Source organism: Hippoglossus stenolepis, chromosome 5 (assembly GCF_022539355.2).
Source record: "Hippoglossus stenolepis isolate QCI-W04-F060 chromosome 5, HSTE1.2, whole genome shotgun sequence".
Classification (NCBI taxonomy): Eukaryota; Metazoa; Chordata; class Actinopteri; order Pleuronectiformes; family Pleuronectidae; genus Hippoglossus; species Hippoglossus stenolepis.
This window is the reverse complement of record NC_061487.1, coordinates 3,060,189-3,077,385: the sequence shown is the minus strand read 5'-3', so window position 1 is coordinate 3,077,385 and position 17,197 is coordinate 3,060,189. Positions and strand designations below refer to the sequence as shown.

The 17,197-nt window shown below is 41.5% G+C and overlaps 2 protein-coding genes across 6 annotated transcripts in view; one reads left to right on the top strand and one right to left on the bottom strand.

Moving 5' to 3' along the window:
- The window catches only part of lrrk2 (leucine-rich repeat kinase 2), a 45,966-nt gene extending 41,539 nt beyond the window's left edge, over positions 1-4,427 (bottom strand). The window contains exons 1-4 of one of the 2 annotated variants that reach the window (XM_035156401.2): positions 3,843-4,427; positions 2,814-2,899; positions 1,243-1,352; positions 478-566 (exon numbers count right to left, since the gene is read on the bottom strand). In XM_035156401.2, the coding sequence (XP_035012292.1) occupies positions 478-566; positions 1,243-1,352; positions 2,814-2,899; positions 3,843-3,978 (421 nt within the window). In that variant the 5' untranslated portion in view covers positions 3,979-4,427. The remainder of the gene's footprint in view (positions 1-477; positions 567-1,242; positions 1,353-2,813; positions 2,900-3,842) is intronic. The other variant, XM_035156402.2, reaches the window with a different exon arrangement.
- A 2,243-nt stretch (positions 4,428-6,670) lies between these two features.
- On the top strand, positions 6,671-17,197 carry LOC118110081 (proton myo-inositol cotransporter). Of its 4 annotated transcripts, XM_047340016.1 has the most exons (13): positions 6,672-6,751; positions 7,842-8,308; positions 9,149-9,308; positions 9,589-9,797; positions 9,942-10,050; positions 10,341-10,504; positions 10,709-10,823; positions 11,899-12,024; positions 12,274-12,392; positions 13,227-13,379; positions 14,969-15,141; positions 16,321-16,389; positions 16,490-17,197. In XM_047340016.1, the coding sequence occupies exons 2-13, from the start codon at positions 7,870-7,872 to the stop codon at positions 16,496-16,498; spliced, it is 1,845 nt and encodes a 614-aa protein (XP_047195972.1). In that variant the 5' UTR covers positions 6,672-6,751; positions 7,842-7,869; the 3' UTR covers positions 16,499-17,197. The 4 variants fall into 4 exon arrangements, with proteins under 4 accessions (XP_047195971.1, XP_047195972.1, XP_047195970.1 ...); XM_047340015.1 differs by having other exon boundaries at positions 6,671-6,751; positions 7,845-8,308; positions 16,321-17,197; XM_047340014.1 differs by having other exon boundaries at positions 16,321-17,197.

Genomic DNA, 17,197 nt, shown 5'->3' with positions numbered 1-17,197 from the left:
AGGAACAATGATAAGTTGTTGCCGTGAAATAACACAAAAAGGGACAACGTTTTTTGTTTGGAGTGGAATTTTAGAGGGGAACCCCACAGGGCACATGTGTAAAGATACTGCCACATTTACATATGTGTCCTGCAGTTCTTAGGGGTTAAATAAACGTTTTAAATCTCATATATATTTGTACACTTTATACTTCCTAAAAAGCTTCATGACAAGCTCATTCTCAATATTCTTTTGTATTGGCTTGATGACATCAATAAAATCATAAAATAAACCTTCTATGGCGCTGATAAACTTTCCAATCAGATGTAAAATCACCATTAAAATCAGTAACTTTAACATGGACATTAGGGATAGGTCACAGGAGAGGGTGTAACATTTACTTTCAATAATATAATGCTTGTGGTGGCGTCACACAGAACGCAGTAGTAGAAGTAACGCTCTGATGTGCTGTGGCATATCTCCTGTGTAGTCGTGTACCTGAGCGGAGCAGCAGCGCCAGGGCTCGTAGTCCCACCACGGTCACTCTGCAGTCTGCGCTGAAGTGACACAGCACCTTCAGGATCTGCCTGAAAAAAACACATCAACAAAGGCAGGAACTTAACCATTCATTCATTCTACTGTCTGCATGCAAGACGCAAAAAACAGCAAATATAAAGGAACTAATTGGGCACAAAAAATTGCAGGTAAAACTGACACAGTAGTAAAACCCAGAGGTGGTGACTTACAATAATCAGGAAGTGAAAACTGAAAGGAGAACATTTAATCTGGTTCATGATTAGAGGTGTATACAACATATATACAATCTACCTTCAAGAGGGGAAGAATGCATTTGAGTCTGAAAACTCATGCTGGCACTAATGATCACAAGTGAAACTTTGCTGTATTCATGTCCACTCCAGCCAAAGATATGATGCATATTCAAGAGAAACCCGACTCATAAAACAGTAAAATACTACAGAGGAAATTCTACCATTATGCTTACAATCCATATGACTGAAATATCAAATGTTATATTGTTCATAAAACTGCCGAGATCTTACATCTTTGTGGTCTTTTCATTGGTTTGGATATAACATCAAACCCTTTTCAAAGACACAATATGTGGTTTTGTTTGGACAGTGTTGAGAATTACATTAATATGTTCTTAGTGAGAAAAACACAGCTTCTTTTAGACATGAATGTTGTGTCAACTGGATATTGATGTGACAAGAATTAACTCCCATCAAGTATGTTTTTACTTACTGGTGCACTCCCAGTACCTCCCACTCATTGGCTGCCTGCAGCGGTGGAGTCAGCTGGTCCAGCGTAGCGGGGCATACTTCAATCAGCCGACACAGTAACGACCAGCCCACCTGTACAAAGAGATTACACCATTGCAACCTTCATTTTAAAGCTATAGGTGAACATGCCAAACAACAATTCAACAAAGTGAAAGTGATAACTCTTAGATAGAAAGTCAAACCAGCCCCTGGTGGACGTGCACTTCCTACATCCTGCAAATGATTTGCAAATGTGGGAGGAAGAGCCAGTGTCTATTTTTCATGTAGGACACCATCCATTCTTTCATCAATTCTTTAAACCTCTTATCCTTTGAGGGTCGGAGGGGAGCTGGAGCCGATCCATCTGACATTCAGTGGCAAGTGGGGTACACCCTGGACAGGTCGCCAGCGTATCGCAGGACCAAGATACAGAGACAAACGGCCAGCCGCGCCCCCATTCACACCTACAGACAATTGATTTAACCACCCCAATCTGCATGTCTTTGGAATGTGGGAGGATTTCGAAGTACCCAGAGAAAACACGCGCAGACAAAAGGGAAATATTCATCTATCAATCTCTTGGAATTTCCAAAATTTGTTTGACTTCCTTGTAGCAGAACCAAAAGCAATAAACACACCTAGCAAAGAGTTGTTGTTGCAGTCTGGAGTGTTATATGAGCAACAACTGAATCAATGTGACCTGCATGTGAAGCAAACAATAAAAATATGTTTAAGACTAAATCCTACAAGTGTGGACTTTAAAGTATTCAAAGTATCTGAGGAGCTACATCGCAGGTCCTGCGTCCTGCTCAGCCTGAAAAAGGCAAAACGTCAGAACACTCACGATCGTATTATTTTATCCTTGAAATGGGTCTGGTATAACTAAACAGGCATATGAGTCTCGCAATCTGACTTTGGGTTATGTGTTTTACTGCAGCCTCACCTCTGATAAGCTGCAGTACCGAGCAGTCACGAGATGCTGTAAACATGCTGGGTCAGCTACACAGAGCTGAAACTGTCTTAGCAGGTGATGCTGTTGTAAACCTCTAAATACGTCTCTGAGTCTAGTTAAAGGAAAATGCTAAATGGTTTCTGTTTCCATAGGAAACATGTTAACATAGGAAAAACTGATGCTTATTGGTAGAGCTGTAACTATAAGTCAATTAATGAATGACTCAATCAACAGGCAATTAATTGACAACTTTTATGACGAATGCCTTTTCACACATCGAAGAATATTGAAATATATTGATGCTGGACTTTGGGTTCAGGATAATTTACATTTTTCACATCTTTTCATATTTTCACTGTTTTCTGACACAATAAACCACATGATTCATTTACAAAATAATTTGAAGAATAAATCAATGGTGCAAATATTGATTGGACCAGCTCTACACATTTGTCATTGAAAAAAAGCCTTCAAGTGCCATTATGGAAGTCAAAGTTGAAGATGGCCCAGTTTGTTGTGTAGGAATCACGCACTTCTGACGGACAAAGCAAAAATAAAGAGCTCAATCAAATGTATGTGGGGTTTCTGGTGCCTCGCAGTACCTGCTGCACTCCTCTGCTGCTCCTGTAGGACGACAGCACTGCCATGAGAGGGACGTGGACATCTTTGTCTTCAAACAGGTCCGCTGCTGCGACAAAGAAGAAGAAGAATGTCAAGCAATAAAAATAATTCATGAATCAGAAGAAGAGGAAGAAGAAGACAGAGTAGATGGCTGTAATGCAGATGTTGGTTTATAAACCCATTGGATAAAAAGAAGTAAAAGGTGCAGGTATAGCTGTTTGTTCCTTTGCAAAGAAATGAGTAGTGCTCCATGAAGACAGTGATAAAAACACACTGATCAGAAAACATACAGATCTTAAACTATCTCCAACTAACTAATACTAAGACTAGTAATATGTTTAATGCAAGATGGCTATAAAGTCATTGTGACTAGTAAAAACAACATCTTAAATTCTGTTTTGATGTGTCAAAACTCCAATTATCAAAACCTGTACTCACATCTTGACTAGTAAGATTAAAGCGACTTTTGCCATTCATGCGTGTGTGGTTTCTCATTATAGATATCTACAACTCAGTTATGATGAATTATTGCTATCTCTAATTCCAGTTTCAGGTATCTGACAAACCATCAACACCATTCTGACAAGTCCAAACTTAATTGAAGGTATCTTGTATTGAGGCAAATAAAAAAGAATATTGAACTTGAACTAGAAAAGAAGATTGAATCTTACTATTAAAAAATGTTGTGACTACATTACCCGGGAGTTTTGACAAGTCAGGACAGAATTCCGACTGGTGTGTGGACTGCACAGATCATCATATGTATAAAATTAAGAAGTTGTCATATTCCCTCAGAATGCACAGAGATACATTCCCCGGTTGAGGTGGAGATGAGCGATGAGAGGTGCATAATACTCCTCCCAGTTGTGTTGTTATATTTTGTGTTGTGTACAGTTAAGGCTGGTATGAGAAACACATGTTTTGTTGTGATGTATAATTGTAAAAACAGGCTCCTGTGAGTCAAACATGGCCAAAGGAAACACCATCAGCGTCAGAGCGGGCTTCCTCACCGTGGTCTGCGTGCGCCAGGAGGAGCAGATCCTGGATGATCTGGATCAGGGTGCACAGCTGCCTGTCCTCCTGTGGACTCTTCAGCCTCACCACGAGCTTCTTCAGCCTCTCCTGCAGCTCCTCCTGGTCCACCATGCTCTCGGTCCTCCGCCGGACGACCTGGCGGACATTGACGGCGAATCAGTGCGCTGCCTCCGAACCGAGCTGGGAGGAGACGAGCTGAAGTGGGCGCTCACACCATGACTTCGCGGTGGCGGATATGGCGCAGTGGGATATTACATTAGCTGGGGTACAGCCATGGGTACAGCTCTACAGACTATGGGTACAGCTCTACAGACTATGGGTACAGCTCTACAGACTATGGGTACAGCTCTACAGACTATGGGTACAGCTCTACAGACTATGGGTACAGCTCTACAGACTATGGGTACAGCTCGAAAGTGGCCCTGGTGACTTCGAAGGTGTCGGGGTGTCCCGCAGTCTGTGGTCCGACGTTGACATCGCGGTGCTCGGCTATCTGACGTGAAGCTGGTCGGCGCCTCCAGACCTCAGAGTTGTGTTACTGACAAAGTTTCTGTTCCCTCCTCCGCAGTCACATGACTGAGAGAGGGGGAGAGAGAGAGAGAGAGAGAGAGAGAGAGAGAGAGAGAGAGAGAGAGAGAGCACACCAAACAGTCACCACCACAGGGAGTATGGAAACTATTGCACAGAGAGATTGTTACTAACTTTATCATCACACAGACTGTACAACAACTATACACAAACATGTGAAGTAACTATACATACACATGTACAACAACAATACAAAAACATGTGCAATTACTATACAAACACATGTGCAACAACTATACAAAAACATGTGCAATAACTATACATACACATGTTCAATAACTATACATACACATGTACAACAACTATTCAAAAACATGTGCAATAACTATACATACACATGTGCAATAATATTCACACACACAAAATATATAATCAAGGGGCTATTTGGTTATTTTTTTCTATATTTCTATATTTTTCTTTATTTATAAATGTATTAACCTTTGTAATTTCTACAAGTTAATATTAATAGTTTTTTTTTATATGATTCTATATTATTTATTTATTTGTATACACTTTTATTTCCCTATCGGCAAGGACCTGTAACAAAGAGCAAAACAAGCTTACCAAACATGTCAATAAAACAACTTCTAGGATAATATTTGGGGAGTCTTCTTTTATTTGATATTTTATTTCAATTTTATTTTACGCAAGAAGCGGTTCTGAGGTTTAGAGGAGCTGTTTTTTGTACTGACTCTGTGTAGTTTTTGAGTAATCCTGTGTCAAAGTCCCCTCCACAAAACAAGAACGAGCTTCTTCTGCTATATTTGATGAAGGAGTTCATCAAAAAGTTCTTCATGAAACTGATATTGTTGGAGTACTAGTCAGACTGCTGCTACAAATACTATGAAGTGCTCAAAATGTGTACTTTTGAATACTCTGTTCGGTGTTGTGTGAACAGGGGCGGCTCCTGGCATAGGCGACATAGGCGGTTGCCTAGGGCGCAAAATGCCGAGAGGGCGCCACAAGAGGCTGATTTATCATGACGTGATACATGTAATGTTAACCAATGCAGTAACGTCACACCATCATCCTCTAACCCCGGGAACACACCACAAAAAGCTGTGCACCTCCTTTCCGCGCCCATGTTAATCAATCGGGCTGTTCACACCGGCAGCGAAGTTCCGTGAAGCGCCCGGAAGTTCCGGGTAGCACCGGGAAGCGCCGTGAAGCGATCTGCAGGTATGGTTCCTCTCGCCCCGAGCAAATTGGGCCAGAAAACACACTAAAAATAATAAATTATTAAATATGCATCCCATACTTTTGATTTCCCTGCTGTTCCCAGCAGATTTCAGACTCTTTTTATATTTTTTTATTATACATTTTTGTCTGCCTGTGTGTGCATCTGTACACAGTCCAAAAGTTCTTGGGGATGCATGACAATTTGGCAGGCTATTTGAGAGCATGTGAAATAAATAATGTATAGAATTTCCTCACATTTTACATATCCATATCTCAAACCTTGTTCATATTGCATTAAAATGCAGACACCAAATGGATTCTTCTTTTTAGTTAACTTGTTTTTATTAACTAATGAGTGTAACCTCTGGAGTGAGGGGGGGGCAATCTGAAATCTCGCCTAGGGCTCCAACATTGCCAGGGCCGGCCCTGTGTGTGAAGCAGGGGAATGCCTGCACACGGTGTTTAAACATGTGTCTCATGAACTCAAACAAATACAAAGTAAACGTCAGTCCTGTACGTGTCCGAATAACCTGTGATCAGTGCTGGTGTTTATTGTTAAAGTGCAAAGTGAGCGCAGGTCAGAGGGGAAGTGAGGCGGAAACAGACTCCAACACGTACAGGTCGACCGGACCTTTAACGAGCGTCTGTTCTGATCCTGGAGCAGCGCTGGTTCTAATGATGTAGCGGCAGCACATCGCTAAGACAATGAACGGAGCAGAAAACATGAATCGATTATGTTATGGCTCTGCATCGATGCATAGTCGCTCACTTCCGCGAGACAGGCGGCTGTCCTGACCGCAGCCTCTCAACCGCGGCTTCCCTGCTCTGCGGCGCCCCGCCCACAGTCACTATCTCATAACAATGAGATCCATATCTAACTCATAATTATGAGATACTAAGTCATAATAATGAGATACAGGATTCGTATTGTCTTCATCACAGTGGCGGACATGGGCTTCCATAGACTTCCGGCCCCTGGTGCCACGTGAGAAGGTAAACCCGGCAGAGGCACGTCACCACACGCGGGCGTGTTTATGTCCCCGTATCATGTGATCTGGGACAACCACTCACTTCCTGTTCGTTCCGGACTCCAGCTGCAGACACAAGCCCGTCTCAGGTACTTCTTCTTATTCTGCACACACATATGTTGACTGTTTACGAACAGGGTTGGATTGTGTGTGTGGGTTTCATTGCATCTGCCGTGAGTCTCACTTTTCTTTTATGTGCCAGCGTGTATTCCCCCTGTGTCTGTCAGCTGATCTGTGACGACATGTTCGTTGGCCAAATGTGTGGGCCGGATTTTATGACTTCATTTGAATTGTCTTTTTCAGATTCAGCCTCTTAACATGCTGCACATAGCTGCACATTGACTTCATTCACAAATCCACGGAATACACCTCGGAATGTGTCGAGGTGTATTCTCAGCGGCTCCCAGCAGCTGCAGCATTACCCATCACATCCTGCAAACACATCTTAACTAAACCATCACTTTTATATAACAATACGCGTGTTAGTACTAGTACCTACGTTTTGATAAGCAGTACATATTGAATTACTAACAATGACTATGAGATAAAGCCTTATTTCTATATCACCATATATATGTATCCATTATCTTCCCAGGATCCCAGGATAAACAAAGACTCAGACAATTAGTAGATTGTTGACCGGAGTTTGGCGCTGCGTCCCTGAGAGATGACAGAGTGCCCGTAAAATAACTAAGCTGTAATATCTTTCATTGTATAAGACTGGTTGTGGTACAGTTCATTATATTAGAAGTTGATAAACAACTTTCTTTTCTTATGGATCGCCGAAGTCAGGTGAGGACGTTGCGTAAACATGGTGGGGGAGGAGTGGCGCTGAGCTCAGCGGGAAACTCCTGGAGTCAGGTTAAAGATATCAGAAACAGAGCTACTGGCTATCTCTGTCGAGCTGGACCTCTGTATACTGAATCAATAACGTTTTATCTTATCTTATCTTATCTTATAATAAGATAACGTGGTATGTAATATCAAAGTCACATGATCTACCTTGTGTGTGGATGCCTTCCCTCAGCTCAGCTGTGTGTTATGGACGTTTTAAACTCTGTTATTAAAGGACAGCATCCATGCAGACCTCCCAGCCCCCTCATCCTGGTGTAAGAGGAAGCTGCTGTTGCTAAATGAACCTCTGCTGATCTGAGCCCTGCTTGTTTCCTCTATGTCCAGCAGCTCTGACAGGAACAGCCGCGAGCACATGAGCAGCCTTGTTGTCAGCAGGAGGCCGAAATCAGAGAACGATGGAGAGCGGAGTCTCATTATGGACTCAGCCACCAGTGGGGATCATCTCTTGGACCAACATGCATCCACACCGGGGTTCGTCTACGTGTTGGCCTTCTTCTCTGCCCTGGGAGGATTCCTCTTTGGGTACGACACCGGGGTGGTTTCTGGGGCCATGCTGCTCCTGAAGAAGGAGATGAACCTGAGCGCCCTCTGGCAGGAGTTGCTGATTTCCAGTACCGTGGGGGCCGCAGCAGTGTCCGCCCTATGCGGTGGCTCCCTGAACGGCTGGCTGGGGCGCAAGGTTTGCATCCTGGTGTCCAGTTTCATCTTCACCATCGGCGGCCTCATCTTGAGCTTGGCCCCAGACAAGGTGGTCCTGCTTGTGGGCAGAATCACTGTTGGTTTGGGCATAGGTGAGTAGGTGTTTGCAAATTGTGAAAAGGAGTAATTTGTCAATACACAGTATTTACCTGTGGGAATCAATCATTGGGGGGTGTAGTGGCCCCTGCTGAAATCTGTTTGGGCCCTGAAGTGCCCCTGTCCTGTCAGTAGTCTTTAAACAAACCAAAAATAGTAATTTACTACCAATTCTAACAATAAAAATAACAATTTGTTAAGCATTATTATTTTCCGAGCTTTTTGAAGTTCACAATGTGATTGAACAAGCAACAATTTTCACAATATATTCAATGTTATGTAGCTTTGCTCAAAGTTATGTAGCCAACGTGAATGACTTAAATCTGCACCTTATTGATCTGAAAATCAGAAATTTTACATGTATGTTTGACTCTTTAAATCCTTAATTCAAAGAATCCCCCACTGCAGTCAATGGTGTTCTTCAAGAGCACTATGGGCTGTGTTTGGAATCCAAAATTAGGCATCAGCTCTTTGGACAGTTTCGAAGGGCATAAAGATATTTCACATTTTAGAGAAGTTTTATATATAAATATTTTATGTTTAAATTACTTTTCAGAATAGGCGTCACAAAGTGCTTTTAAGTAAGTTATGGAACACCCCCTAGTATTTAAACCTGCTTTCACAATGCTCATGAGCAGATACAAAGTTCACAAACTATCTCTCATCTCAACCAATCTGACCTGCTGCTCCTGTTCCACTGTGAGGTTAACACCGTCATCATGTTACAGAATCAAATAAGAACTTTGAGATTAACCAAACTTTAGAGACACAAAGTGTGCAGGTTGAAGTCTTACTGTGCTTGTCTTAATGAAACCTGATCTTTTTCTTTGCCTCAGGTATTGCTTCAATGACAGTTCCTGTGTACATAGCTGAAGTTTCCCCTCCACACCTGAGGGGTCAGCTCGTCACCATCAACTCCCTCTTCATCACTGGTGGCCAGTTCATTGCCAGTGTGGTGGATGGAGCTTTCAGCTACCTGAGCCATGATGGCTGGAGGTATTTGCTCCACGTTGTCATAGCTTTTCACTTCGGTTTTGTCTGTCATGGCTCTCCCCATTTTGCTTTAAGAGAAACCCACAGACAGTGTTGCCTAGTTAATATATTGCCACATTTGGCTGTGAAAGTTCACCATGCATGCTTTGCCTTGATGAGGTACCTGCATCAAGCACTCACACTTGCGCTCTTCTTTAATTGACTGCATTTGATGCTGTGTATTGTCACACACAACCTATAAAGCAAGCCTGTTGTTTAAAACTTTTTAAACCCCATTCTGCAGGTACATGTTGGGTCTGTCCATTGTTCCAGCAGTGCTGCAGTTCGTCGGCTTCTTCTTCCTCCCAGAGAGCCCTCGATGGCTTCTCCAAAAGGGCCGGAGCCAGGAGGCTCTTCAAGCTCTGAGTAAGATAAGAGGAGGCCAGGACGTTGAGGAAGAGTACAACACCATCAGAAGCAGCATCGAGGAAGAGGAGAAAGAGGCGGGTGGAGGTGAAAACAAATTCTGAAAACACCTAACCTTGAATTCTGACAAACAGAAAAGTAAAAACTAAACATTAAAATCAAATACAGTTCCAGGAGTTGAATTTGCAATATGTCATAAAGACTTTTGGTGGTTTGTTTGGTTGTTTTTAGGAGGTCTTGTTATTTTGCGGATCCTTAGCCACGGTCCGACTCGCAGGGCTCTCTTCGTTGGCTGTGGCCTCCAGATGTTTCAGCAGCTGTCTGGGATTAACACTGTCATGTAGGTCGTCTATTTATCTCGTTTGAGCTCCCTCACACAGTAATTATCTCCCTCCTGCCTGATACCATGGGCCGCCACTGTAAAAGCTCAAATTATTAATAAGAGCCTGTGTGTTTTTACTATGTCTTGACATGAACAGTATAAATGTAAAACCTTGAAATGACAGAGTTGTTGAGGCTGGGTGCTGACCTGGAAACCACACCCATCAGAGACCTAGGTCTGTAGATGCATAACTCACTTGGCTGTAAAATTGGTTTGACTGTTCTGTGACCCTCTCTGCCCACATCCAGGTACTATAGTGCAACCATTCTGCAGATGGGGGGGGTGCGGGACGATAAACAGGCGATCTGGTTAGCTGCTGCAACGTCTGCTACCAACTTCGTGTTCACACTGCTTGGAGTCTGGCTTGTAGAGCGAGTGGGACGCCGGAAGCTGACCCTGGGCAGTCTTTTAGGTTGGTCATTTGAATAATGCTACAGTGACTCTATTTGTTACAGGCTGACATCATAATTATTATCAGAAATGTATTTACTGTTCTTATTCTGTCAACATATTTAAGACTAGACTGAAGATTTTGGATTGTGTCTTATTTCATCTTACAGCACTGTGTCTTACAGTATATAAAACAATTTGACTTGACTTATTTTCTCTAATGCAGGTACTTGTCTGAGTCTCACTGTGTTGGCAGCTGGGTTCTTGCTATCTGCCCAGAACTCCCCGCCCGTCACCTTGCACCCAGCTGAAGCTCAGAACTCCACCTGCAGACAATATGGGTAAGAAATCATCAAGCAGCTACATTTCAGTAGCTTCAGTCCATTGTGTGATGCATTAGTGTATCGTCTCATTCACTCAGATAGCGTACGTAGGCAATGTGAGAAGGCACATGTTACTTTTTAAATACTGGACAAGAGTCAATTTTTCTCCACAAGAACATTTCTCACCTGGCTGTCACCATTACTTTCTGTGCCCACACATAACATATACACAGCCAGGCATCTTTCAAAGGAGCTGATGAAAGCAAATGTAGAAAATTACAAAGGGATGTTTAGGAAGAGTGAACTATCACACTGACCTCTGGAGGCTGATGAGAAGATTCTTTTATGGATGTTTTTTTTTTTCATGAAAAAGACTTTAAATAGCTGTCAAAAGTCAGAATTTATAATATCAATGACAGCAGCTTTATACTTTTATGAGTCTAAAGAATAGTTTTATAACACAATTAAATATGGGAATATCCAAAGACCTTTTCAAGCTGCCCCAATGATCAAAACACATAAAATAAAAGTGCGTAACTTCTGCAAAAAGATACTTCTGGAATTTTACCAGTATTCTATTATGTGATGTCAATATTCTTCCTGCCTCTGTGGGTGTAATGCCTGGTTCTGCTATGTGAGGTTTCTGGTATAAAAACTAAATTTCCTTGAATAATACAAATATTTTTACAAGGCCATGTAGGGAGACTCCCACTGTATTGTGACGACACAGTACATAGGAAGCTCATTCCAGTCACTCAAGCATGACGTTTCTGACTTAGAGGAACCATAACAAAACACGCGAGTGGTTTTTTCCCAGAGTTTTTGGGTTGGTAGACATGCCAGATACCCACATTAACCTGTAGAAGCACTAACAAAGTGGAATTTTCATAATATGTCCCCTTTAAACAAATGAATGGATTCAGTCAACAGTCACTCTAGAGTGCTTTTACTGTGAAACAGGCACAGGAAGTGTTGCAAATATTGAATGTGACATATTCAACAGATAGTCATTGATAATGGCATTTTTTGCTCATGCTCAGTTAACAGAGTGATGGGCTCTGTGAGAAGTTTTACAATCAGCTCTGTCCTCCAGGTTCTGTGAATTCTGCATGTTGGATCCCAACTGTGGATTTTGTTACCGTGAAAATGGAACCGGCGTGTACAACTCCTCCTGCATTCCTGTCAACCAAGCATCCACAGATCATGCAGCGTGGGGAAGGTAAGAGGGAGACATGAGTGTCACAGTACAAACTTGAGATCCCAATCCCATTTAAGTGAATATCATTATTGCAGTTGGATCGTTTTCTACATGAAATAGACCCATAAATCACTTTCAGCATCTTTAAAGTTAAAGCTAAATGAGTCACATCCTTGTGCTGGATGATTAAGATTTAATTAAGACACAGCAATTGGCAAAACCTGCAGAGTCAAGTTGGTTTGAATTTCTTGCTTTTGTTTTATCATCTAGGTGTTCCAACCAGACGGGGGCAAATGACAGCTCAGTATGGGCGTACAACTACTGTCCCACATCCTACTCCTGGATCGTCCTGTTGGGGCTCATTCTCTACCTTGCGTTCTTTGCACCAGGTTTGACAAATCTTACAAGCATCTCACAGCCGTAGCTGTAGATTTAATTTTAAATGTATAAACCATTATATAATCCATCATGACAAAGTTTGAAATTCTTTCCCAACTTTATTAAAACTTAAAAAGCTCAAATCTCTGGCCCTGTTCAGACCTTGTATTATCATCCATCATGGGAGATCTGATCATAAGTTGATGTCAAGTTTGTATGTTCACACCTGGTATTAAAAGTGTCCTGCCTGTGTCTCCTGTTACCACTTGTGATCAGATCACACTTCCTGCTCTATATGCACATAAACACGTGTTTGCAAACAACAAATTATGTTGATTTTAATTGTTTAATGATCAGTGTTGTTATTGTGGCTACAAACAAAGCAACGTATGGACACCGATAATTCAAAATGTATAATATATGTTTAATTAACTGTCGCGGGTCAGAGGACGTCAGCTAGGTGGTCCTTCATGTGACCCAGGACACATTTGCGTTCACACAGTGAAAAGAACGTAGCCACAGATGTTCCAGACCACCTCTGAATGTGGTCTGAGTGGTCAGATCTCAAGAGGACTGAGGACCAGTACTTAGCGGTGACCACATGTGATCGGATCACTCAGGATGGATGTTAATACTAGGTCTGTAAGGGGTTTCTGATTCACAAACGGAGAAATGGTTTTCTGCCCCTTTTAACAACACAAATATCTGCCTGCACACAAATAAACAAAGCACAACAAATACCTAATGTACTGCTAGGTCGCTGATATCAAGAGCGATACATGCAATGCATATTATCCATGTGAATATAAATCAGGCTCTCTCCTCTGTGTGTGTCTGTGTGTCAGGTATGGGCCCGATGCCTTGGACAGTGAACTCTGAGATCTACCCACTGTGGGCCCGCAGCACCGGGAATGCCTGTTCAGCCGGGGTCAACTGGATCTTTAACGTACTGGTGTCTCTGACCTTCCTTCATGTCGCTCAGTTTCTAACCTATTATGGTAAGATTATCAGAAGGTCAGGGGATGTTGGATGTGTTGGATCATCGTCTGTAGTTACATGGAGTAATTGGCTGTTTTTAAATATTGTCTCTAAAGGGTTTCGGTGTCCAGTTTCCATTTAAACTCAACTTTAAGTTGTTGCCAGCTCAGCTTTCCCTTGTGATCAGCGTATAGATAGGTGTCCCCTTTCTGCATCCTCTGTGTCCTTGGGCAGGATATTGCCCCTGAAGGCTGTGCCAGCAGTGCCTGAGTGATACAATAGAGAAAGTGCTGCACATAGATGCACTGTGTGAATTGCAGTGATGCTCATCTAGAAAAGCACAACATAAATACAGACCCTTGGTATTAAGTTTCACGATTTTCCTGGTTTATATTTTCCCTTTATTTAGCTCTGTTATCTAATATCTATGTTTTTAAAAGTAGAAATGTAAGTATAGGTTGTCTGTGAAGAACTTCCTGCAACTTCAGAGGGAGATTTTGCTTCAGCCTGAGCCTAAAATATAGTATTTTATTTTAACTCCTTATGTAACCAGGCGTGGTCACTGTAAACACCATCTTGTTTATAGCAACAGTGGCAGGGGACGTGAGATGAACTTCAACTGTTTACAAGTTTAGATTATTTCTGAGAAGGACTAGAATCTTCACAAGCCCACATATTGGTTCACCCATAGAAAACACAGCAGGTTAAAAACTGGAGTGTGTTCTCCTTATATTTAATCAAGCTGCAACAAATCGGACACACTCATAGATATCAGTTCCCTAAATGTGCTTGATCTTTTTTAGTAGGATCTATGAATTATTCTCTTGGAAATCTGTAAAAATGTAAAAAAAATGACCTCACCAAAAAAAAAACATTCCTCTATGTGTCCATTTGTTCAGATCCACGACAAAATTTAATGTTTAATCTTTTTAAGTAGATTTAGTTAATCCTGCTGACAAACAAACAAAACAAACAATGGGACAGGGGTGAAAACAAGGGGTGGTAATAAAGTGCCCTTAATCTCCTTCTATTGTGCAGTCGCTGGTAAACAAGCTGCCTAGAATGCTGCCATTGACTTTTTCATTTATGATTTACCATGGTGACATGAGATCAAGTCTGCATTTTCAAGTTTAGTTAGCACCCCAAACAGTATGTTGTCACATAAACCTGACTTTAAAGTGAATGAATTTCATTATATTACATCATTAAACGTCATTGCAAACGATTTTAAAGCCAGATAACACAAGCACACTCACCACCCGTTGATCTTTGAAGCCTCCGTCTTTTAACCTTTTGACACTGTGTGGGAGGAAGGCTGTGACGTATACTGTGGCCATCTCTATGCAAACAAACAACACTTGACCTTTTCTCTGAGCTCACTAATGCCCTCCCCTTTAATTTATCATGGAAGCATAAAAACAATTGCACTTAAGAGTTAAGAGTAGCTGAGATTAAACTGTCTAAATACCTTTTTGAAGCCATTGTATTTCTACCACTTTTATCTTTATTTGTTGTTTTTTAAACGCATACAAATATCAAACTGTTTTATTTTCACTATGGCAACCATTGCTCAGAACAGTAAACATGTGCTTTTGAATCTCTCCTCCAGGGGCATTCTTTCTGTACGCAGGCCTGGTGGTGCTGGGGCTCCTCTTCGTCCAGGGCTGCCTCCCGGAGACCCAGGGCCGGCAGCTGGAGGACATCGAGAACCTATTCACCGGTCCGCTCTGCTCCTGTGGAGCCTCCTCACACAGCGGCAGTCGCGACGTCCAGTACATCCGGGTAAAAGGCAGCAACGTCCTCTCTGACAATGATGTCTCAGATGTAGAGTAGACTGGGAAGACTGTCCTCTCTGGCTTTGGGTGTTCCTGTCTTGGAAAGACTGCTCATGTGGGGATGGGAGGAAAGGTAACTTTGCTCTCTGGTGGCTGCAATCAACCCTAAGCCAGAACAAAGGCTTGAACTCTCAAATGGATGACCATATCTGGTACTTTTCTTTTCTCTGGAGACTCATAAGTTGCCTCTGTTGTTTCTTTCAGAGTTTTTCTGTGGTTCATTCTCCTCATTTCCCATCGTCTCCTCTGTCATCATTAAGAGTAAAACTGAAGTAAGGTTCATATGAGATAATTATTATCCCAGGAAAGTTACAGTTACAATTCAGACTATAGGATTTGGACACAGAGATTTAATGCATTTGTTTGAATACGAGCACACAGACCTATTCATTATTCACATTTTGATTCTGAATGTCCTGAAGCACAAAGGCTGAACAACAAAAATATGTAACTGTCCAAATACTTAAGTCTGGATTTGTGTTTAAGAATTTGGAGAATGATTTTAGTTTTTCCAGCAAGTAGCATTTTCTTTTCTTCAGTCTGTTCAGAAACCAAATGACCTGGTTGCTGACTCACCTTTTCCTCAGCCTTTCCTTATGTCAAGACAATCTAACTTCCAGATGAAGAACACTTTACATGATTTCAGTCAGATCATCCGTCTTTTGAAAGCACCAGCATACCAGCAATGATGAATACCAGCCTCATAATCTGTAGTTTTAGATTCATAAAATATTATACCTTCTGAAACACTTTATATCTTATTTGTTGAAATCCTCTTCATATTCCGATAACCATTGATTAATAAAGTTGTCTAAAAAGAAAAAAGTCCTTGTTCCTCACAGGACTGTGAGAAACACAACCAATTATTTCATTCAGACCAAATTAGATGATTTGCTGGCGTACCTATCATTTCTATAATTGCAGAACTATTTCCAAACACAATTATGTGCTGATGTAAAGCTTTGCTGGTGTGACTGAATCAGGTGATTGGTGGTTGCTAATGGTGTATACACAGTGTGAGAGTTTGCACTTTATGAACCAAAAAGGTGTGTTTTTACATTTTTTTTTAATATATTTTTGTATGTCAGAATATAAGAATGAGTTGCCTAAATCTTCGATTTTCTAGCAAGGTTCGGAAAGCAGCTCTGCACAGTATGGAGCAGTGGGGTCAGACAGTGCCATAGCCTATATAACTGTGAGTACTGCATCAAGGTGCTGAGCGCACAAAGAACTTTGCTGCTACGCCAAAACTCTGCTAAACGTTTACTGTAATGTTCCATCTCTTGTTTCCGCAGCTGAGATAATGGTAACGAAGTAGCCCTGAACAACACAATACGGGGAACGCCTTTGTACGCAAAGCCTCTTAACACTTGGATATTTATTAGCATTTAATATTATTTCTCATGATTTTTCTTGCTGCAGTTGGGTTTTGTTACAGTGCAAGCTAGAAACTGCCTTGTCGATGACTTGTAATGCTCCTTTTTAAATGTTTTACTGAAGTTTCTAATGTAATACTGGATTCCAGCAAACATCTGGAAATGTCTGAACTGTGGTGTGTTTAATGTGTGAAACCACAAATGGGAACAAAAGATGTCCAGTGTTTGTAACTACATATTTTGTGGTATTGATTTAATGTGTTGCCATGTTGCTCTGTCTGCTATAAAAACTAATTTGTAATGAGATAGCAGTGACAGGACCCAGCCGCCAATTGTTTAAATATGGTGACAGATATTTAAAATGGTGACACTTACATTTGGTACAACAGACTCAGTTCACCCACAGGGGAACAGACATGTTGAGAATATTAGTGTTAGTGTGTAGGTTTAAAGGCCGTAGGGTTATTCTAAAGACAAATAACAGGTGTGTGCATTTCATTCTGGTACTGTGTCATTCTTATCTTGTTCATGTTTTCATGCTGTGTATGAAATTACATTCCATGTGTCTTTGATCATGCTCTTTTCCATCATGTGATGTTTGGGAATTAAACACAAATGTTGAAACAA